We start from the raw sequence: 24,094 nt of genomic DNA, 5'->3' as shown, positions 1-24,094 counted from the left end.
CTATCACTAGTTCTCTTCCAATCCTTCTCTCTCCTATACAATCCAATATACCAAGTTGTCTCATGCATTTTGTCCCCTTGCCCCCCTTTTCTTTTTGATTCAGAGATGAAACAAAACATGCTGGCTCTTGCACCAGAAAAGGGGGGGGGGGTGGGGGTGGGGCGAGAATCATATTGATTAGGATAAGGACTAAAGGAACTCTTTAAGATGTTAAACTCCCGTTTCAGAGTGCATCCCCAGCAAGTCTGTAAATGACACAAACTAGGAGGTGTGGCTGATACACCAGAGTCATGCTGACATCCAGAGCAACCTTGCACAGCAATTTTACTGTAGATCACAAAGCAAGTTCAGCTGAAGATTACATTTAAAAGGTTAATTTAGGATGATAATAAAATTAACAATTTGGGCAAAATTGCAGGAAAAATAAGAGGAAGAAAGAAACCTCAGCCTGTTACTGCTTATGCAAGTTTTTCTTTGAAAAATCCATGTAGCTCATGTTTCTGTCAAGCAAGGTAACATGCCTGTAAATTTAATCTGACAGAAGACATAGCACAGCATCACCAGAAAATGACAAAATCAGATTGTAGGAGAGGGACTGCCAAACGCCTTCACAGCTCTCAGAATTCACCAAGGGAAACAAATTCATACGAGTGTAATAAACCCAGACTCAGATACCCACTGGAGGTTTGTGGTGCTACCACAAGTTTTCACCTCAAAATTTCATTCAAAGTGCTTAAATCTTCTATGGGTTGCCTGCTGGAAGGTGCCTTTGCCTAAATCCATCCCTCCTAAAAACCAGGGATAGACTACATTCATTGTTTCCAAGGGCAACACTTCAAATGCTATCAAGTTTTATCTCCTGGTACAGTTACACAAATCTGAGCTCCTTTTTCTACTGAGGCCTTTCTTCCCATACCCACAAACCCTAGAACAACACAAATAATAATCAAAATGAAGAAAGAAAATCAAAAAGCAATGCATCCTTAAGTTTCAGAAAGAAGCAAGTAATTGCATTTAAAGCATAGAGTTAATTGTGGATCCTTATTGCAACATGAGGCATAACGAAAGAAAAAAGTCAATTTTCAGTTTGAAAGGAAGTTTACTTTAAAACAAATATCTCATTGATATTTGTTAGCCAAATAAAGCCAGTAACAAATAAAAGGATCACCCAAAGCATTATACCAAAGTGTAAAGATCATGCTATTATAAGTTAGATGATGTCACATTAAAAGACATGTACAATAGCTTTTAAGCCTAACTTTAACTGCAGAAGATACATTTGTGAGAATACCTGCACAAGCTCTCACCACCTGCAGGAGCAGATATGAAACAGCTATTAGCATCACAAGAATTTCCCCATGGCAATTTTCATGAGCAGCTGTCAAAAATACAACAAGATCGGGGGAATATTTGAGGCAGAACCCCCACTTTACTTGCTTGGTTATTTTAACTTTAAGGATCCTTCTTTATATCACAATTTATCTGTTGTAGCTCTCTAGAATTCAGTATTGTTACAACACTCCTACTTCATTCATATGCTATGTCTAAAGCTATGAAATCCTTTATCGGTCTTTAAGAAAACACCAACATTCTTCATTAAAAAAAAAAAAAAAAAAAACAAACAAAAAGAAACCCAACAAAAACCAAGAAGATATTTCTGTCAGTTGAGAAGGCAATAATACAAATTATCTTTATAAAGTAACACTGTAACAGCTACAGGCAAAACAGTTATTCAGAGCTTCTCTTTAGTTCATCAATTAACTAAAAAAAAAACCCAAAAAAAACCCCAAAAAAACCCAAACCCAACTCCTCCAGTGTTGCTAGTAGCTTCTTCGCAGCAGCAGCAGTAACACAACTTTGTAATGACTCCATTTCCTTAATATGGCCAGAGCTCCTATGCCAGGTGAGGTGTAAAAATGAGGTCCTGACTTAATGTAATTATCTAATGGAACTTTTCATATTAGGAATTAATTAAACAAGGCCATCTTCTCTGTAACTAGTTGGAAAATAGCTCTTTTAGAGCTACAGGTGTTTGATTCTGCCAAATTAAATGGTGATTACCAGAAGGATGTGGTTGGAAAGGTATTATCTTAGGTGATATATAATTACTATTATATCTTATTAACCTGTGGGAAGTAGCAGGACTGCCCTATCCTCATCAGTATTTTGGTGGTTTGTCTAGCCAATCAACTGTGTAAAGAATGAAGCTGATGGATCAAAACATCAGTTTATGGCAGTTTATCAGGATAGCAATAAGGTAATGGCTATCAACAGTATTTTATTGATTATAAGCACATACAGTTATGGTAACAAAATTACTGAAGAACTCAAATACTGGCCCAAAATAGTTGCCTTCTCAATAAAATCCAGCATCAATTTTTTTAACTGTAATTAAAGTAGTATGGGGGTGAAAGTAAAGGAACTTTTAAAGTTAAACCTTTTAAGAAATATTACTGAAGGAAGTCGGTGATTTCTGCTACATTAATAAACAAAGAAAGTGAAAAAAGCAACAAGTTTCAACAGTGTGTTTTCTCTGTTATAGCACGAAAATCAACAATGTATGTTTAGAACATTATCAGCTTTAAGGAGAGACTGGAGGCTGTAATCTAGAATTTTTTTAAGAGATCTGACAGAATCGTACTCACAATTGTACAGTTATAGAAGTCAGGCAAACTTTATGGATAAAGGTAACACCTTTTATTGTATCAACTAGTATAACTGGGAAAAAACATTCCATGCACAAAAATCTTTTTTAGGTTTATCATTTTCTCATTTCTGCGCTACTGAAAGGTAAGACACTGAAATCATATAGTCACTTAAAACATTGAAAATCTAACACTAATAAAAATCAGAATTTTTACTGATTAAATGGAATTAAATGGATTACATAAGAAAGATTTTTTTTTTCTGTATAACACTATAATTCAATGCAATTATATTGGTACAGCCTCTCCCTTCCTCCTCCTGAAATAGTCTTTTCCTGCTATTAAATTTTTTTTCAGCTCAGATTATGCCCTCTGAAAAGTGATTAAAGCTAAATAAAAAAGAATTCTTCACTCCAGAAGAATTTCTACATAGGAAGTTAGTAAGAAAAAAGTGTAGTTCAATTAACGATAGTAGGGAACTTTCCTTTAGTTCTTCTCCAGCTAGGCCACTGGCAGAAGCTGGGCCTATAAGAAAAGCAAAGCTCAGAACCTTGCAAATAAGTGTACAGCAATAGAAAAAGTGTAGAGTTACTTACTACCAGAATCACTTTGCAAAATATAAGTCAAAGAAGGAAACAATCTTTTGGTAAAAACCCAGGCTCTTGCATGCAGAAAAAAACCCCAACCTTCAACTGAAAATTATAGTAAATTATAGTTAATTATTTCATACACAGTATGTATAATATCAGAAATTCAAAACCAACAATGCCAAAGAATACTACCCCATTGTTGTGTGGACTAACATTTGCAGAAAATCTCAAAATGGTCTCATAAACTTCACCAGGGCACATTACAGACATACATGTGCATGCTAATAACTTAATGCACTGGGGTTTATTTGGGGGCAGGGGGGAGAGTTGTTTTGAATTGGAATGAAAGTAACCAGATTTAGTTTTAGCACAGAGAGAGATTTTTTTAATAACTGCACCAGATGAAACTACATAGCCTGACCCTATAATCATCAAGGAAACTTTAGCAAGTAATAAATAACTAACAAAAAGACTAAAATTGCTTTAACCATTAGGACTGGAGTTAAGAAGTGGACAAACAGTACAACCAACAATTTCAACTTTTGAGCATGAAGAAAGCACTCTAATGCTAGCTACTGAGACCCTGTAATAAATGTGGGCTGAAAAGACCATACATTTCAACAGTGTCTGGGAAGGGATGCAGCTAGCCTCCAGCACAAACTACAGGGGCACTGGTTCCCAAGTGGTGAGAGCTACCATGCTGCAGGGTTGTAAGCACATCCCCAGAAATATGTGGACCATGGGTAACCAAGCCTTGTGGGGTCATCCTGGCTCTACAAGAGCAACCCACTATTCCTCAGGAAGCCGGCAGGCTGGAAGGCACCATGCAAAGATATTCAAATGGCCCTGGCTGGAGTAAGAGGAGCTTATTAATACTGCCTCAGCACCCTTTCCGCTAGCAGGGGCAGCAGCAGTGTCAGCAGTCAGCCTGAGAAGAAAATTATGGCAGCCTTGGAGAAGGAATAAAGAGGAAAAGGCAACTACCGTGCAATAACAACTCCAAAGGGGCTGGAGATGAGGAAGTGAAGCAAATGAGGTGCTCAACACTACATTTTCTCAAGTGATTCCTGCTGTTTATTAGAAAGATTGCTGCTCAGAGAAAGGACTGAAGGTAGGAAAGCAGTCAGCTGAGGCTGTGATCTCAGCAGCAGTATGAACACTTGTTTTTCAATCAGTTCATTTACCCAGTCTGACTGGTTCACACTGTGGCCACATATGCACCTGTGCCAGTACAGTACCAAGGTGCCAGAATGGCAGGACTGAATGGCTGGGAGCTGGGACAAGCGTTGTGCACACTCAGCAGTGCCACCGAGTATATTCACATAAAATCATATCCTCAGTGTCAACAATTTGCTGTAGGAGGCATGACTTCATCTTTGTAAGCGCCATAGATTCTTGGATGTGAAGCTAAGGCTTAATACCTGTTTGAACAATCCTTGCGAAAAGGTTTGGCCTAACCTTCTTAATGTTTATTATTAATGGAGACCTTAAGAACATCATGCTGTGTGGATTTTGCCTTAAATCGGTCTGGATATTACCTACACAAAATGTCTTTCATACCATGTCAACAGCACAGGTGTGGGGCTTTTTAACAGAATAGTATCCAGGTGGGTGGAGGACAAAAATGTGACATTCTAATTATATACTTCATGAAATTATGACATTTTGAAAGCTAGAAAATTACTTTGTTTCATAAACAAATTACAGCAAAATCATTCTAACTCGATTTGATAGTTATTATGGACTACTGGATTACTGACTGTAAGCAAATAACTGCAGTTTAAAGAATCAACCTTTTTAAGCTGTGACATTTTTGCTAAAACGTCCTTAACTTTTTAGATGTAGCGAGAATTCAGTGTTTCTCTTCTTAACAAGATCTTGTTTCATTGGAAAATTTTTAGTCTACTATCAAGTCATCCCATAAAGCAAGGCAGAACTAATGGCTTTATTAAGTACCTTTACTTCAGGCTAAATGGAAGGAGCAATTACATCCCACTTACATAGCAGAACAGCTGGAACCAGCAGAAGCTACCTCACAGTGCAACAGAAAATATAAAAAGGCCTGATCAGAAGCTTGACAGGTTCGCTGACTCAAAACACAGGGCTAGGGAACTGCCTGTCCAGCTATGTTAGAAAGGGATACAGTAATCCAAGAGGGAGGTAGTTCTAAAAAAGCATCCACAAACAGGCCACCAAAAACAGACAGGTGAAATTTTTGACACGCCTACTTCAAGATATTTACCCTCACAGTTGGGTTTTCTTCCATGGAGCTCAAGGAAACAGGACACACTACAATCTTCCTATGTCAAGAGAAGAGCACAGGAAACACACTTGAGCCTGTCAGTCTGTCACTCTAACATAACAAATGTGCAAGGCTTCAAGTATTGGTTACTGCTTGGCCTGACAAGAGGGGCAACAACAGAAACAAGGTAAGTTGTAAAAGTTGAAAGACACCTTATTTCTGCTTCAAACATTTTTTTTTTTTCAGTTGTAACAGGGCTGCAATACACCTTCTAAATTCTGTATACTGCTTTCTCCTACACGATAACAGTTATAACTACTTTAAATTCAAATGAATAGCCTTTGAAATACAGTTTCCATAACACATTCTTCCTTATGGGACTTTGCAATAACCCCTCCCCACCACCACCAAAAAAAAAAAAAAAAAAAAAAAAAAAAAGGAGGGCATCTTTTTTGTAAGTATTATTGTTGGAGGGAACAAAGGCATCTGGAAAAGAGTTTGACACTTCCATTACAAGTTGGGACTTTTTGTAAGCAGGAGAATGGCCAAAGAATTGGAGATGAGATGGTAATGAGAAACTCCAGCCGCACATGAGGAGGAATGTGGTTAGGTGTGCCTGGAAACTGGGAATTGAGGACTATCTAATCAGCAAAAAGAATTGATTGTGCATCTGTTCACTATTTGAGCAACATGACTTATCTTTCCTACTTACTACGTTTTGGTTTTTGCCATTCTACTCTGGTCATTTCCAGACCAAGGACAGCAGTTTCCCTTGTCCACCATAAGCCCATATATCTTTCTTGCTGTTACAGGATCTGTAAGTCAGCTGGAGCTTTGCAATAGAGCTGCTTAGAGCCGTTTTCCTACCACAAGTATACCAAAAACACTTAAAAACTTCTGAACTCTAAAGCTGTGTTTCACTACAGCCCCAACTGAAACAAGGTGGCTTTAGAAAAAGAGGAACTAAGAGTGCGACGTATTATAATAAAAGAGTACGTATAGAGATATCCTCTCCCACTATATGCTTGCAGAGCAAGCTGTAGGTCCTTATTCTTGGTAATGCAATTTTTAGTGGCCTTCTGGGCTACAACAGAACCTACATATTCTCTCCTGAGTCCCAAAGAACAGCCACTTTTTCTGTCCTTTCTGAGATCATGCCCATTCCTAACTCACTGAAGAGACTCACTGTCCCTACATTTAGTACTATGAATTCCCAGCTTGCTGTCTCTCAGTTCTCTCCTATCCCCACTTCACACTATGGAAGCTTTTTCATCTGGGCTTGCCCATTTGCTCTCAGAGCAGATGCTACTGCTCACTCTATCCCACAGGCTCCATCTGGCCTAGAGTGAAAAGGAAGGAAGAAAACAAAATGGCAGTCTTCATCCCCTATGACCAACTACTGCCCTTTTAAAAATGCTGTGTCAGGGATACTGCAAATAAACAAGATAGCATCCATTACCTTTGCCTTTGGTTCTTCCAGGGTATCCCTTTTTCTGGAAGGAAATATATCGCCCTACTGCTTCTATATACAGAAGGTGGTAACTCCTTCCAAAATTGCTAGGTCGGTCTGAGGTGATGAAATAAAAAAAATTTGCTGTCTCAGGGAGTTCAGGCTGGACAGTTAAGGAAATCTTTTAGATCAAGTACATATTGAGTTTATCTGCATGCCACATAAAGCTCATGTATTTGCTGTAAACTGTTGGTATCAATAGATTAATAATAAATATGTGTGTCTGACAGGAAAATATGGTAACTAAATTCATGGTCTTGTCCATCTGTTCCTCTGCTGTTTGTATATCTCCATATCATAGTAGGCTTGTTTATGTTTCAGCTGCTTGTCACATGTATGTTTGTATATATATATATACACACACACAAGGGTTGTATGATGGCTTAGTTTGCACTCGTGTTCCTTTTCCCTCAAGTTCCATGCAGAAGTCTGTGAGCATATGCTAGCAAATACAGACTGTGTATATTCACGGATCTCAACCAACTTCTCTTCCTGTTCCAAGCGCTGTGCGTGCGTTGCATCAGTGCACATGTGAGTGCACAGGAAGCACACACGTCCTTACGGATACATGTGCTTACAGATACATGTGCTAACTTTGCACAGTCTCACACGGACATTCTCTCCGCAGGCACACCTGTGCGCCCGAATGCTTCCGTGCATATTTAAGGCCGAGCCTGTGTGGCTCCCAGCTCTCCGGAGGCTGTGTATGTTGCGGTGCACACCACACCTTCTCCCACGTAGGCTGAGGGGCACACGGTGGGCGCGCAGGACTCCCTGCTCGGCACAGCGAGGGCTTGCGCCCTGGCGGCATCTCCCGCCGAGTTTCGCCGGTTCTCTCAGGCCTGCAGCCGCGTGAACCATGTTGTTCCTCTGGCGCGCAGCTGCCCCTCTGGAAAGGAAGCCAGTCTGCGGCCTCCCCAGCGGCAGGGAGAGGCCTCAAAACGAAAGGCGCCAGGCACCGCGGGAAAACCTGCCGGCGCAGGCGGGTCGCTGCCGGAGGAGGCGCTGCGAAGCCGGCTGGCCCTCCCCGCGGCCCGGGCGGGCCCCGCCAGGCCGCCCCTCAGCTTGCCCCGTCGCCAACGGCAACAATCCTGAGCCGGCGGCGCTCGGCGCTCGATTGCGGCGGCTGGGCTGCGACTCTCCCGCCCGCTCTCCCTCCGACTGGGCGGGCGGGGGTGGGACCCACCGCCCTTCCTCTCGGCGTTGGATTGGTTGCGCCTACTAGGAACCCTGTGTTGTTGTCGGAGGCAAAATGGCGGCGGCGGTGGCCGGGGCCGCCCTGCTGGGCAAGGGGCTGGACATCAGCCTGGCGGCGCTGCAGCAGCACGACCCCTACATCAGCAGCATCGTGGACGTGGCCAGCCAGGTGGCGCTCTACACCTTCGGGCACCGCGCCAACGAGTGGGTACGTGAGGCCGCCCCGCCCCGCACCCTCCGCCGCGAGAGGCGGGGCGGGGCGAGAAGCGGCCCCGCCCACTCCAGGGCGTCGGAGCAGGGGGCGGGCTGCGAGGAGGCCCCGCCCCTCCTCTGGGGGCGGGGCGGGGGTAAGGGGAAGGGGTGGGCGTGCGGCCGTGGCTGAGGCGGGAGGGCGGTTGCGGGGGCTGTGCTGAGGGGCGCCCTCGGGGCCCGGCCCGGCGCCCTGGGGGGGCTCCCTGCGCTCGTCGGGTGGGGTGAGGGCTTGTGCGTGGCTCAGCCTCTCTGGGCACTGTGAGAAGCCCTGCGGTGCCTGGGAAGTGGGTTTTGAAAGGCTCACAGGGCTGTAAAAGTTGTATCCTGCAGGGCAGGGCTGTAGGGGACTGGGGTTTAGACTGGGGCGTGAGGCTCAGGAGCTCCTCTGCCATTCAGACATCTGTAACAGGGCCAAAGTGCCTGCAAAACGGTGTTGGAGTTACAAATGCTAAAAAGACTAGTGAAGATTAAAACCATTAATTAACTTGGGGAAGCTTTTGGTAACTTAACACTCCGGCTATTTGCAGGTGGTTCTTGGTTTGCTATAATGGTGGGGCTTAGGGCCTGTGTTTGAAGAACCTGGGCAATCTGCCTTTTGTGTGGTTCCCCCTTACCCGTCTGAGTGTTGCCCCTGAGGCCAGGCGCCATTTGGAAAAATCCTCTCCCTGAATCTGGCCTGTGTGTCGTTTGGAAAAATCCTCTCCCTGAATCTGGCCTGTGTGTCGTTTGGAAAAATCCTCTCCCTGAATCTGGCCTGTGCCTTGCCCTCAGGCATGGTGGAGAGTTAATCCAGCGCAGTGCTTAGTCTCATGGTGTCAAGCCTTTAGCCTTTTCATGTCTTGTCATAAAGCTTGGGTCAGCTGCACGGTGAGCTGTGCTAGCTGCAGTCTCTCTCCACCAGCTGATGAAGTTGGGTTTAATTCTTTTTTTATGGCTTAGGTAAGCACAGTGCAACTGATGGTATCGATGAAACAGAGATAAAGGGGGGCTTGCTGATGGCTAGCAAAATGCTGTCCTGATTTCAACTTTCTTAACTTTCCTTTTCGTCAGGAGAAGACTGATGTGGAGGGAACGCTGTTTGTTTACACAAGGTGAGGATATAATGTTTTAATGTCTGCAGGTGAAACCTGTGGATGTGGAAAAGCTAGCTGGGATGGAGCCTGGCTGAATGAAGTAAAATGCTCCTCCTTGTTCAAGAGTGAAAAGAAACTGAAATTGGCAGAGGCAAATGTGGGGAAGAAAACACTGGGAAGGAGACATCACCTTGTATTTGAATAAGACTTCCAAATGTGATTTAAATCGCAATATAGGTAAACCTTAGAAATCTGTTATGTTGTTTTAAATAGGATGTAGCATTTGCAGTTTAAAAGGTGTCTGAACAAAAAAACAAATAGTGAAATAAATAATGATATTCCTTAAACTAAGGGAATGGTAGAACTTATAAAGTATCTGTTCCCTACTTAGGGAGTTTTCATACTGCTTGTGTCTGATTATTCATTTTTCATGCATATTTCATTCAACGTTTTGGATGGTTTTAGTGCTTTCTTTTAGCAGCAGCTCCTGTGGCAGCTTTTCAAAGCATTGGTTACATCATTTATTCTAGCATGTACCTTAGATCTGTTGTGAAGCCTGCCCTACGTTTGGGTTTCCAAGTCAGTGCCCCAGCATTTCCCTGTGACTATTGCTAAAATCAGAAAATAATACAGTAAGCAGATCTTGCAGTAGGTGCTGGGATGGGACACCAAAGCAGAAAATTTCTTCAACATTTATGTTGATGAGAATCTGGTAGGAGAACTGAGAAAGCAAGAGATTGTTTTGAGAAGGTGAGAGATGTATGTGTGAAGTGACAGGGAGACCCAAGAGACTGTGAACTTTGTGTGAAGTGGGAATGCTGATTTCAAACTTTTGAGCTTTTTTGTACCAGCAGTGGAAATTGTCATCAGTAATTTTTCTAAGCTGCTTTCAGGTAAGTGGAGATGAGATGCTGTTATAATTACCACCACAAGAGGAATGAACTGGCCCTTAGTTGTGCTAGCAGTAGTTGGAGGTGGCTAGTTGTGTACTGCAAAACAGAAGTAGTATTTCTCTGGTATGTTGGTTTTAAAACTCCAGAACTGACGTGTATCCTGGCACTCCTAGCATCTCTGATCCTTCACCGTTCTTTTTGTTGGCTGAGGAAGTTTCCATTTACAGCAGAGATTGCTACCCTGGCTGCCCTATAGGCAACAGTATGGAACAGGTTTTGAGCTGTCAGTGACATCATACGTTACCCTCCCCATCAGTTTTAACTTTCATTCCCTGTGGCTTTGAACAAAGTCTTAAAGTCTTGTGGAAAAAACATTACCAACAGACCGTAGGCTGGAGACCGCTGGTGTTGCCTTTGTTGCTTCTCATTACTGTTGTGACAATGTAAAGTAATGTGACCATTTTACTTGAGCTGACTTATTTATCCACCTGTCTCATCTTTGCAAATTTTGAGGAACGGTCAAAAAATCAGACTTCCAGCTGGGTTAACACCAGTGGAAGTGGACTGTTTTTTTGTTTGTGTGTTTGTTTTAAATGAAGTAGTAACTGTTGCAAACAGGGATTCTTGTTAAGGGTTCCACTTTTGTTTAATTTTCTGTTGACTCCAATCCTGTAATGCAGGTTCCTGTGCATTGGATTTCATAGAGAAATCCACCCACCAGCAATTACCAGAGATGCCATTTTTCCCAAATGTTTAGCCATCATCTTTTCCTTTATTGTCATACTTGGTTTGAAAGTAATATCTCCTGTCAGGATCGTGATAGGTTTAACAGCTTGCATTAATTAAAATTATCTAAGTGACTTGGAAGTGTAACCCCCATGAATGAGCATAATGATTTAGAGTCATGGAATCATAGAACTGTTTGGGTTGGAAGGGACCTTTAAAGATCATCTCAACTAACCCCCCCTGCCACCGTCAGGGACATCTTTCACTACATCAGGTTGCTCAAAGCTCTGTCCAGCCTGACCTTGAACACTTCCAATGATGAGGCTTCCACAGCTGCTCTGGGCAACCTGTTCCAGTGTCTCAGCACCCTCACTTTTGTTCTTATGCTTTAGATGGTATGGAAAATCCTATCTGGAATGACTGCTGTTACCTGCAGTTGTTAACCTGAGTGTTAAAAAAGATACTTGTTCCCGCCCATGACTGAATCGTTGTAATTGCTGTTTTCTACTCCAGCGAGAAGCTATAGAGTAGACAGTGGTGGTTTGATAACATGATGCTGATGGTCTGGGACAAAGCGGTGTTTTGTAACAGCTTGCCTGTTCAGAAGTTGTAGGCCTTACAACTTGAAGTGAAAATTGGACATGCAGATATGATTATGCTTTGCTTAAGTCATTGGACCTCAAATGGTAGTATTGCAGATGTGGCATACTCTCTGTAGCTACTGTGAGACCAATGGTGCTTCTGTTATTCCTCATACAAATGTAGGTTTTTGACATAATTAAAAGGATTGCATGAAACACTGCAGGAGTCAGTTGTTATTTCCTTGGCAACCACATTAGATTTTTGTAGTATCTCTTAGAAATAATTAAAAAAAAAAAAAAAACAACCAAAAAAACAACAAAAAACCACATTTTAGAGAACTATACAACAAATTCTAGTAATTTCTTTCTTTCCTTGACTTGATGTGATTTCTACTTGATAATTTTCAGATCAGCTTCTCCAAGGCATGGTTTCACAATTATGAACAGACTGAGCATGGAAAATCGAACAGAACCTATTACTAAAGACCTCGATTTCCAGCTGCAGGACCCTTTTCTACTGTACAGAAATGCCAGATGTAAGTATGTGATATGCTGGGTTAAATACTGAAGAAGTCAGCTCCTTCAGAGTCTGTTCTTTGTTAAGGCAGTCCAAATGATTATACTGCAGCTTTCAAGGGCTGAAACTAGCTGGTTAACAGTTACAATTGGAGGAATACATTTTGGGTTTTGATGTGCTGCAAGAGTCGCTCAGTGCTTCCTAAAATGCCGCTCTTCTAAAGTATTAGAATGTGCTTAACTGTAATCTCTTCATTTAACTGACAAATGGTAGACTTTTATGGTTGTGTGTATGTGATAGGTGTAGAGACTCACAGAGATATTGTGTTTTCTGAATATACCCCAGTCAGTGTTGGGAAGTCTTGCCATAAAGCAGATCTACTAAGGGTTGGAGTAACACAGTACTGTGTTTTATCTTACATGATTATTTTTATACAAGAATGAGCAACTGTCAGGCAAACTCAGAAATAAGTGGAAGACATGAAAAAGCTGTACTTTTACATGCAGATATACATACGGACTGTTACAATGTGCAATTATATGAGAATGAGCAGTTATAAATACACAGGTTATATCTGTACTTGGAAGCAGAGCTGTAGTATGATCTATACTTTGTGCTTGATGTGTAAAAGCAGATCGCAGAAATGTTTTATGTAAGCTGGGATGCAGAAGTGTTCCCTCTGGATGAAGCAAAAGCAGAGGAAATTCGTGGCATGCAAAGCAGCCCAGTTTGATAATCTGCTAGACCTTTTTACTTCATAAACTTATTGGAGTTGGAAAGTATATCAAGAGGGAATCCTGTTGTTCACACACACTATGTGGTAGAAGCAATAGAGAAATAACATTTTGAATAACCTAAATGAAACTTCTATTTTTGAGAGTATTTGATAGGCTGACAAAGAATTGAAATTCCCAAAGAAACTGAAAAGAAATGCAGACATCTCCAGGCTAACCTAGACTAGACCCAAACATGAGGATTTTAAGTACCATGAGACCTATTTATCCCACCTGATTTTGAAGATGTATATGTAATCTTTTTTTACCTCATTTTGAAATTCCATTAGGAGTTAGTGTATGTGTACACTAATATCTACCTCTTGAAATCTGATGTATTAATTTTTCATTTTTGTTGAGACAAGTAGTATAAAAGGTAATTAGAAGTTGTCATATCTTTATGCTGACATGAAGCAAGACAATCTTTAGTCTGATTACTACACGTAAACTGTGATTCGTTTGGGTTTTTATTAGGAGAAAAATTGGGAGTTTTGAGGGGTGTAAGCGGTTTGTTCACTAAGAGATGTCAGAATTTTAGATTTGCAGGGTCTCAAATAGAAGTACTAACATGTGCTTCTGAGCAGTGGGCCTATGTTCAAGTAACTTGTCTGAGGCTTTTTGGCCAATTGTGCAACAGCAAAATGCAGAAGGCTTCTTTTCTGGGTTCTTCTGTCTAGGCAACGGTTCTTTTAGGGTAGTTACTGCTTAACTGTGTTTGCACAGCATCAAGGCCGCCTGTGTTTCTCACACTGCCCCACCAGTGAGTAGGCTGGGGGGGGGCACAAGATTTTGAGAGGGGATGCAGCTGGGACAGCTGACCCCAACTGACTGAAGGGATACACCAGACCATATGACACGCTCAGCAATAAAAGCTAGGGAAAGGAGGAGGAAGGGGAGTGTTTGGAGTTATGGCATCTGTCTTTCCAAGTAACCATTACACATGATGAAGCTTTGCTTTCCTGGAAATGGCTAAATACCTGCCTGCTGATGGAAAGTAGTGAATGAATTCCTTATTTTGCTTTGCTTGCACGCACAGCTTTGCTTTACCTATTAATCTGTCTTTATTTTTAACGCATGAATTTTCTTTCTTTTGCCCTTCTGATTGTCTCCCCAGCCCACTGAGGGGAGGGAGCAGCAGTTGTGTGGGGCTGAGCGGCTGGCTGGGGTGAACCCACAGCACCTACATGGGACCCTTTCTTCCTTACTGTGTATTTCAAAGTCTTAGCTACATAAAATAAAGGAACCTCCTCAACATTAAGTATCTGTTTTCACTAGGGTCTTGTCCAAACACGGTTCTGAATATCCATCTTGAATTTTCTATATGAATATTTTCCTTGTGTTTTACTTTATTGTACAATTTGTCTTTATAATTTTTGCAAAACTAAGGCTTCAGGCTTCTTGCTTATTAAATGGAGTTTTCAATGAAAACTGGTGGGTTTAGGCCCTAATCTTATATTATTTTTATCTCCTGCTTGGAGATACTAACAAGAGTAGTAATAGCTGTTTACTTGGCAAAATAGCAGACAGTTTGGCAGTAATACTTAACAGGATCTGGAAACAAGTTATCTTTTTCTAACCTTTTGTCTGACTTGGTTACTTCTCACTCTATTTTTCATACATACTTTCTTATTAGATATAATAAAACTAGCAAAGTTTCCTCTGTTTTTCTGATTGGTATAGTTGCTTTCCCATATAACAGGACTTACATTTGGGTTTTGTAACAATGTAAATTTCAGAAAAATACAAAAGCAAGCATTTTGAGGAATAAAGAAGTCCTGCCCAGTGTTTTGTTTCTTCCAATATTCTGAATGTTTGTTGAAACCAACTTCATTTCACTATAGCTGAATATCTGTGGCTGGTTGTATCACACAGTCTAAAATAAATGCTCTTGGCAGCAAAACGTGGTACTTGTATACTGGACAAGTCCTCTGACATTTGTCACGTTATAGCTATCATTTTGTAAAGATTGCTTTGCATTCAATATATGATTACAATAGAAAAAGTTTTCCAAAATTATACACAGTAAAAGAAGTTTTAGGAATACGTAAAATAAGAAAAAGGAATATTTTGATCTTACATTTTACTTTATTGTTTTTTGTATTTCTTCTATTGTTCCATATGATCTTGGTCATCTACAGCTGAAATACTGTCTAAATACCGTGTTGCAGTCACCTACAGTCTAATCCCAGGACTTTTCAGACTGGATTTGGGACCCATGCCAGTTAATGTTTGCAATGATCCACAATTTCACAGAAAAGTTTAGTTTGGGAAATCTGTTAGGCTAGAGCTAGGGTTATTCATTTCAAAGCCGGGAGGGAAGCTCAAATTACAGTTTTTAATGCCAGCAGATATCCTTGTCCACCAAGAAACAGAAGGTTTATGGATAAAATAGGTATTTTGAAAGTGACCGAAAACTTATGCAATTTTAGACACTTCTTTCTGAGCGCAAGACAGTTTTTGTTTAGATTATCTTATAATTTTAAGGGTTTTAAATAATTTCCTGGGTTGTATATTTGAGTAATCTTAACTACATAATAACTACTTTTTTTCCTTAGTCTTTGGTGATATTTATTGTGAAAACCAATATTTAGAGCCTGTTGCTTAAGCCTCGATGCTGATTAATATGAGATAGTTCAAAAGAAACGCATAACTGTTGGTTAAAATAACTTTGTTTTCTCCTTTCAGCACTGATCAGCTATGTAATAGTGTACTTGCAGCTATCCCCAACTGTGTATTGTACTAGCTGTACATGAGCGTATGCTGGGTCAGTGAATTACTTCTTCAGTCAACTGATTTATCGTTTTATCACTGAATACTGTTTTTCATGTTTACAGGACACAGCACTTGGTGAATATAAAGTTGCATATCTTAAAGCTAGCTTCACCTTGAGCATTTCAGCTGCCAGAAAAAAATACAAGATCCTACCTTATAACAGTTATTATTCTAATTATGACAATGGTCTGATACAGGTTAATTGGGTGCTTTTTATGCTATAGCAAGTGAAGAAAGAAACTGTGTGACAGATCAACAAATATTCTGTATCTGACTAGATTCTACACCTATTTGAACATAGAAGTTACTTTTCATTTCTCTGTCACATTTGTAGCAAGGCCTTTGATCATGTCATCTCCTAAGCTTGAAATTGGATGAAGCTTCCTAGTGAGATGTGGCATATACTACTGAATTTGAGCTTTTGCAGAGGGTCAGGAAGTGGTACAAAAGCAGACCAGACATGCCTGGTTTTGGTAAAACTGTCTAGATACACGATACGTACATAACCTCATGCTAGTTTCAGTTGTCCAGTTTAACTTGCCACCATATGTTTATCAGAACCCTGAAAATTTAATATTATCTTCCCAAATTCACACACTGTAAAGACATCCAGTAGATGGGATGGGATGGGAGGGAGAGAGAAGTTTGCCAGCTGTCCAAAGAAGTACCATAAGTTTTGGCTTTTGTTTGTGTTTTTTTCTTTTTTTTTTCCTGTAGGTCATAATTATTTATCTATGAAAATTTTTCTAAATATATGCTTGGGGGCAAGTGATAGTAAAATGTTTAGGAAAAGATAATGGTGTATGTTTTTCTTCAACGATTATTTTTCATTCTTAAATTCTATGTTACAGCATCCTAGAGCCCTCTCAAATAAAATAACTCATCTTCTTGGAGACTGATTGTGGCTCATTTCAGTTCAGCCTTCTAAGTAAATACGTCCTGGTAAAAAATACTAAATGGATGACAAGTGTCCCACTTCTGTAGGCTTTTCTTAAGGCCCATTGACCCTGAAGTAACATTTCTCTTGTAAAGAACATCCTACTTTGAAGATTATTAGAAGCTTACTTCCAAAGGGAAAGCAGGAGACAACTGTAATAGAATTTGAGTGATATGTAAAAATGAGTGTGTCATGAAAAACAATCTTCTTTCGGATACTATAGTGTCTTTTTTTACCCTGAAATATGTTCTTAGTCTATACTACATTATATATTCTGTAATTCAATATTTTAAATCTCTTCTTGCTTCTGAAATGTGTTTTTTATTTGAGAATGAAACCAGCATTTGGTGGTTAAATTTACTTGTGTATATATTTAGATTTAGCCTTCTGCATATTGACCAATTAACAACTGCTTGCTCAATTGTTTCTATTGAAACAGGCAAAATAGATATTCCAGGCTTTGTTTTTACAATGTAATAGAGTTCCTGTTTGGTGTTTGGTTTTGGTAAAAATGTCAGTTTAAAATGGAGAGCCTTATTTATCAGCCTCCTACCTTCCAACATACAGCATCTGGTCCAATAACAAAAAAACCCAATAGGTTGAACACAGTAAATTGAAATCTGTATCCCATTGATTATTCCCCAAATGCTCATTGGTCTTTTTGAATTTTGAAACAAATACTTTTAAATGTTTTTAACTTCATTCAATTTGTATTATTTTTCTCTGAATTCAGTGGTCTGCTGATTCAGAAATATTACGTGGCTTTCTGTTGCTGCATCATTAAGCAAAACGCAATGTTTTTGTCACAGCTGAATAACTCAAAAACAATTTTTTTTTAGTTTAAGTTTGATTGCAAAATTGTTATTCTGGCCTGCTAGAACCTGCATATTTTGTTGAAGAAAATATTTCTATAGTTTAAAGCTCTTTGAAAAATGTTTGTCAATTTGGAACAAGTGTGTTTGAAAAGTGAAAGCTTAAACTATAGAAATTCAAAGTAATTTTGGCAGAAGGCCCTTGCCCTCTGTAGCAGTATGTTCTTCTCAGCCTGTTGTTTGCTAAACAGATTTGGCTAAAGCTTGTTTTTTAAAAACCTGCCTGGACAGACTACTGCCATTTGTTCAGAATACGAATGCTTGTGGTTTACCTGAGGTTCCATCCTTGGAGACATTTTTGTCTCAGACAAATAAACAAATCACTCCTTCTTCCTATTCTACTTTCTCTCCTTTGATCAGCATTATAAAAATTCATCATGCATTCAGCCAGACAGAACAGCAGCAGAGGTCGCGATTATCTTCCCTAGAAGTTACTGACCTTAAAGTGAAACATCAGTTTTGCTGAGAGCGTTGGAATGCTAACACTGTTAAGCATAGATATTATTTTCCTTTTTTAAATTTAAAAGGAAAATATGCATACTGAAAATAGTAAGAGTTGATTCTAAACCCAGAAAATTAAGGTCGCAGCATCCGCTTTGTCATGTTGCGTGTTTTGGTTGGGTTTTTTTGAAACCTGTTTTACAGTTTGTGTCCAACTTAACTATTTTATAGTTTGTCATGTGCAAATTTTATTGAGAGAAGCAAATAAATAGGAGCAGGAAGAAACTTGCTTATCAGATGTATAGTGATGATTTTTTTTTTTTAATGTGAGATGCTGTCTAGCACTCAGTTTACTGACTTCCTTGTACCTATACTCAGAAATTATCTGTTCTTAGACTAGTTTATAAAAGCATATATAAAAGCATTACTAATTCCCTACTACATTTCCCATATAGTTCTTCCCTTTGTGGTCTATACTTCAATCTACTAGTGATTTTAATGTGCTTAGAAGGTGGTAAAAATTGCTTCAGAATGTCAAGAAAAATAATAAACTGCCCTTTGGAAATGGTATAGGTATTGGTTTACATGTTTATAAATAAAAACATAAAATATGTACATTTATATATTAGATTTTTGTGCTTTCTGTCTTTCATTTTAATTTTCAAGGATGCCTACAAATCTTTAATACTTGCCTGTTGAGATATAAAAATACTATTGTAACTTGATGGCATAAGTAAACGCTATTTTGCAATCAGGTGTGGATGGACATGTAGCAGTGCTGGCTCAAGGCAGGTGATTTTTAATATCAGGAATCATAATCTTGCTGTCCAGTGATTAGTTGGTTTGCCTGTTCTAGAGTATACAACCTGATAGGCCTGTCTTTGAAATCTGTAACTAAACTCTCCTTGAATCTATGGAAGCAGGAGTGGATTTGTAATGTAATGAAAGGGACAGGATAATTTGTAGAGTGAAGAAGTATGCATATATGCAAATTACTTTAACAAAAATAAATTGACTGAAAAAGTGCCATAGAATATACTTTTCTGTGGTAGGTTGTAGTTGATCATAATTTCTTCTTTTCCTAACTCTCTTACTGAAGCTAGCCCTATTTTGAGCAGAAGGCTGGACTAAATGACCTGCAGAGGCCCCAACCAAACTAAATAGTTGATATGATTCCAGGATTAGCAGGTATTGGTTAATTCTACTTCAGAGTGTTTGGAATTTTTTTGTGCTTATTGTAGAGGGTAAATGTAGTTCTGTGATTTAGGGTTTTAGGGTTCAAATAAAAAAAACACACAGTTCCTCCTCTGGTTTTTAATACCCCCTTTTTGTTTGTTGTTTTTAAAGCAAAGTTCTTTGTACTAGTAAGTATTTCTAAATTTATTTTTTTCTAGAGCTGCCTTATTATTCATATTTTCCTTTAAATACAAGATGTGTTTTTCAGTGGAAATTGTCCATGCCAGTTGTGAAGGCCTTAAGATTAAGATACAAGTTTTGATGCATAAAACCCATGTCCCTTGTCACCCCGCACATTTCAGCACAGATATTTCTATTCAGACTTTCCTAAAAGGATATTTTTGTTGTTTCTTCCTCACCCTTCCTACCCTGAGGATTTGGTAACAGTTGTGGAAGTGTTTGAGCAAAGCAAACAATTTAGAATGCTTTGCTTTTGTAAAGTGGCTTTTTGCAACTGTAACTGATGTCTGCAGTCATCTTTTTTGCTCTAATGATGTGTTTCTGTTGTGTGATGAAGGTGGTAAAAAAAAAAAAAAAAAAAAAAAAAAAAAAAAAACATGGAAGGGAAAGAAGTGCAGTAATCCTGACATAGGTTTTCAGTTTTGTGGAACGATGAAGTCCAATCTGAAAGTCAGAGAAACTATATGTCATGTGAGAAGAAACAGGCTAAGGAGCTAAGATAACAAAAGCTATGTAGTTTTTTGATGGCTGGTAATTATTTTGTGTATATTGGAACTGTATCCCTGCCTGGGAAACAAATTGTTAGGAGAAGTAAATGGAGTAGAATTAAAAGCATGTATCGAGAATCCTGCAGTTGTGGATGAGTTTCTGTGTAGAATGAAAGGAATATAATACTGTGTATATCTGCTAGACACAGTCTTTGTTTCCCATTTATGGATGTCAGTTTATAAGCAACATATTGGCTTGTCTGGACGTTTACTGCTGAGAGTGTACTGCCAGCACTGGGAATTCCGGACATCTTTTCAAGATAAGATAGGCATATGATGCAGTAAAGCTCAAGAGTTCAAGTTGGAACAGACAATTTTTTTTTTAAAGCGGTTATTTTCATGTGACTACCTGTATACCCACTACTTCATACACACCTCCTTGTATAGCATAAAATGGTAGATGTTTCCAGATCAGTGTAAATATGTACATGAATGCCTACATATTTCTTCTGCAAATGAAAATATTACAGAGCTAGTTGCTCTTTAGAAATCTCTCACGTAACCCCCTTTTCAGATTAGTCCCTTCACACGCGCACACATGCATTTAATATTTCAAGTTTTTGTATGTTTTAAACTTCTTAGCCTCTTTGTCTACAAAAAATCCCTTTTTCTTTCTTGTTCTGTATACTTGCATGCCTCTTCCCCCCCGCCCCTTGTCAAAGTGGAAGCAATGTTTATTAGATGCTCAAAAGATAATATATTACCAAGAAAAGCCATCCATCTACTTAACTCCACAGATTTGAGAATTACCAGAATTATTTAAATCCTGTGGTAGTGTGATCACACATACAGGACTTCACAGTACATTATCCTCAACTATTACGGTAGGTTATTAGTGTATTTTCATACACTGTTCTATTTAAATAGAAAGGGAATACTTATCCCAGCAGGTAGATACCAGTACAGTTTGTGTGTACACAACTGGGTAATGTTGTCTTACCTCCAGGTTTGATGTAGAAGCAGTTAAGCTGAGTTTCATGCACCAGCTTCCCCTTATACTTCATTTCAGGTTCCCCTGGCTGGTGGCTGGATAGCGGGTGATAGGCTTGCCGAACAAAGGCTTGAAACATTTTAAAATTCCAAGGAGCGTTGAAACAGCTGAACCTGAGTATATTTTCTGTATGTAGTAAAGGTAAATTCCTTTTAGTCAATTGTTTCTTACTTCAGAGTTATTTTATGTAATAGCCTTGTACAGAAGTTTAAACCTGAACGTTACTTTAAATTACTGACAACTTGGTTGTTTAATCTAGAAACTATTTTCTAGCTCTTTTAAACCTTTGCAATATCTCTTGCATTATCCTTCCTTTCCTTGCTCTTCACTCCTAATCCGTTTCTTGTCCTCTGTGCCTTATGCTCAGTTGGAGCCTTCTCCTCCCCCTGTGGTTTTTCAGGAAAACTTGGATTGAGAAGTGAAGATAATGGGCGCCATCCACCCGTCAGCTCATCACCTCACCGAGCCATGACGATCTCTGGTTTGTGTATATCAGCACGGACTTCTCTGATAATATCCTCTTGTGTTTGAAAAAAATAGGTTTATCTAGTAGGGGGTGGACTTCACTCCTGACATAGCCGGAAAACTTCTCTTGGAATGTGATCTTGCTCACTCGCACTCTTTTATATGTGTGTATATATATGAAAATATTTGTAACCTTCTCTTAAAACATGGAAGATAAATATGTGAGCAAGTGTATCCCACAGCGCATATACAAGCTTCTCACTTCTGTCTAGTATTGATTTAATACAAGCTCTTGAGTGCCTCATCAGCTCTCTCTTCGTCAAAACAAGCCTTAAATCGGCAGTAAACAATACTTTTCAATTATGGAAGGAAAAAAGAAAGAAACCCTTCTCAAGTATAAGATAGCATACCCTTTAAAGGACAAGGAATGTGTTCTATACAGAAACACGGTGCAACTGCTCCAGTGGAATTCCAGTAAGGCTGCAAATGCAGTGTTGCTTTTTTGTCTTAAGTGGCGTACAAACTAGTAACAGCATTGGGTGTAATATTTGCTATCTGCTGTGCTTTAATGGTTGCGGCTGCAGCCCAGCTGTTGTTTTTGTAATGCAGAGCTTGCTTTAATAAAATTTAATAAACTATAAAGTCTTCATATGATAATGTATTGCTTAAAATCAATCTTTTTAAAAAAATGTGGGTTTTACCTGCTAGCTTCATTATTTTGGACATGCAGACTCCTAGGTCTTTTGGAGCCTGTTTCAGTAATCCTTTTGCATAGCAGATCAGTTATTTATAGGAATAAAAAACAACCAGAGATCTTGTAGCCAGAGGAAAAAAAAAAAAAAGTAGGTGATGTAAGACACATGCTTCAGGTCAGAAGTCAACCATAAAGGGACTAGGAAGATTCTTCCTGTGAATCTTTTAGTGCTGGTCATTGTCTTAGGTAGGATATGGACTTTCAGTCTGATGAGCTGCACCAATTCTTTTGTCTCTGTCAAACAAACTGCCTTTCTGTAAAATTTCAGTATTATTTGCTTAATAACGTACAGTGTTAAATCCTCTGCACAGGAATGTGTAGCATCTCTCAATGTAGAGGTTCATGAAATTTCATAATAATTAGAAAAGGAGAGAAATAACATTGGATTTTTATGTAAGGTATCATATGCCTTCCTGCAGTGCTTTGCTGCTTTGTTGTTGTTGTTGTCATCTCTTCTGTTTTTATATTGGTTTCTCTCACATGAATATTTTGTACATCTCTCAAAAAGAAAACAAAGTAGACGTTCAAATTTGCACTGAGAGAGTTGAAAGCTGAAAGAAGGGAGAGACTGAGGAAGCAGAAGATGATTACTGATATGTTTTATTCCTAAAGGATTATGCATGAGCAAGTAAAATACTGCTGACTTCTGAAGCAAAATGAAATATGCACTTCTACTTTCTGTGTGAAAATAATACAATTGCTGTAATGAAAATCACCCAATGCAAAATTCCAAATTTTTATTTTAATTTAAATGTATCTCTATCCTATATTCAGGGATTCAAAATTGCAGGGTACCTCCCAGTGCTGCTATTGTGAAATCTCTAGCTGCTAATATAAAATGAATTTGATAAATGTGGGTTTTTTCCCATTGGATTACAGGTTTAAAACAAGGAAATGCATACTGTTTCAATTGTATTTTCATGGTGACAAACTTGATCTCAGGAATATGTTCTGTTTCTCCCTCTGTACATATACCCACACAGAATGGCCTGTGTGCAAGAAGGCAGAAAAGTCAGTAAACTGCTAATGTTTGTAGTAATCTGAACACTAACTTCAATAGTTAAAATAGTTTTTTAAACATACATGGATATGTTAAAAAAAAAAATTACAGCAATCAAAAGAAAAAAGCAATAAGGTAGTTCAAAGAGGTGGTATTTGTACCTTCATGAAAGAAATTACTAAACTGCAACTTTCACAAGGAAAAAGTAGGTCATCTAATACATTTTAAACAATTTTATTAGTACTTTAAGATTAAATTTAATGATCCTTCAGTTTTCAGGCATGTAAAAGTGCAGTGGCCATATGTGAATGATAAAGGGTCCAAGGTGCAGCCATCTACTGAAATTTATCTTGTGAGCACAGTGTGAACCTACCCTCAGCTGGAGTAAACCCATTACTGTTTGCCTGTCATTATGTGAGAACAGTGAAAGTCCTTTCTGTGCCTGTGAAATTGTATTGTATCGCTAAAAATTGTATGTACTTAAAAATTTCCAATGGCAGCTCTACAGATAAGCAGATGTTACTGAAGGCAATATAACAACTGACTGTAAGAGAAGGAATGGCTACAGAGTAGTAGAGAACTTCTTTTTAATGTGTTGAATCTAACATGTTAACAAGCTGTGGCAAATCAATAAAAGCAAATACATAAGATATGCTGTAAATATGAACTAAACATTTGAAATTTCAGGAAGAGTAGCTGGCTTTACCTTTGCCTATTTCTATGTGGATTTTTTTATTCTTTTTCTAACAGTTTCAGAAATAGAGATGGTGTAGGAAAAAATGAAGAAATTGCCTGCCTCCAAAATGATGGCATGTACAGAGTATACAAATGGAAAAATACAAAGGTGTTTTTTTTAAAATTCTGTTAATCTTATGGTATTTCTTAGGTGTTACTTTTTA

At 39.0% G+C, this 24,094-nt stretch overlaps 1 protein-coding gene across 6 annotated transcripts in view; it reads left to right on the top strand.

The window, feature by feature from the left end:
- Positions 1–8,191: 8,191 nt before the first annotated feature.
- DCP1B (decapping mRNA 1B) overlaps positions 8,192–24,094 on the top strand; it is a 54,031-nt gene continuing 38,128 nt past the window's right edge. For 4 of the 6 annotated variants that reach the window (XR_005934229.1, XR_005934228.1, XR_005934227.1 and 1 more), the window contains exons 1-3: positions 8,192–8,392; positions 9,487–9,527; positions 12,118–12,245. Coding sequence is in view for 3 of the 6 variants with exons in the window: in XM_030040302.1 (XP_029896162.1) it covers positions 8,240–8,392; positions 9,487–9,527; positions 12,118–12,245 (322 nt within the window). In the remaining 3 variants the exon portion in view is untranslated. Of the gene's footprint in view, positions 8,393–8,571; positions 8,937–8,957; positions 9,376–9,486; positions 9,528–12,117; positions 12,246–24,094 lie in introns of those variants that run through there. The other 2 variants (XM_030040304.2, XM_030040303.2) reach the window with 2 other exon arrangements.

This window comes from Aquila chrysaetos, chromosome 17 (genome assembly GCF_900496995.4).
Source record: "Aquila chrysaetos chrysaetos chromosome 17, bAquChr1.4, whole genome shotgun sequence".
Taxonomy (NCBI): Eukaryota; Metazoa; Chordata; class Aves; order Accipitriformes; family Accipitridae; genus Aquila; species Aquila chrysaetos.
This window is presented reverse-complemented; position numbering and strand designations above follow the sequence as displayed.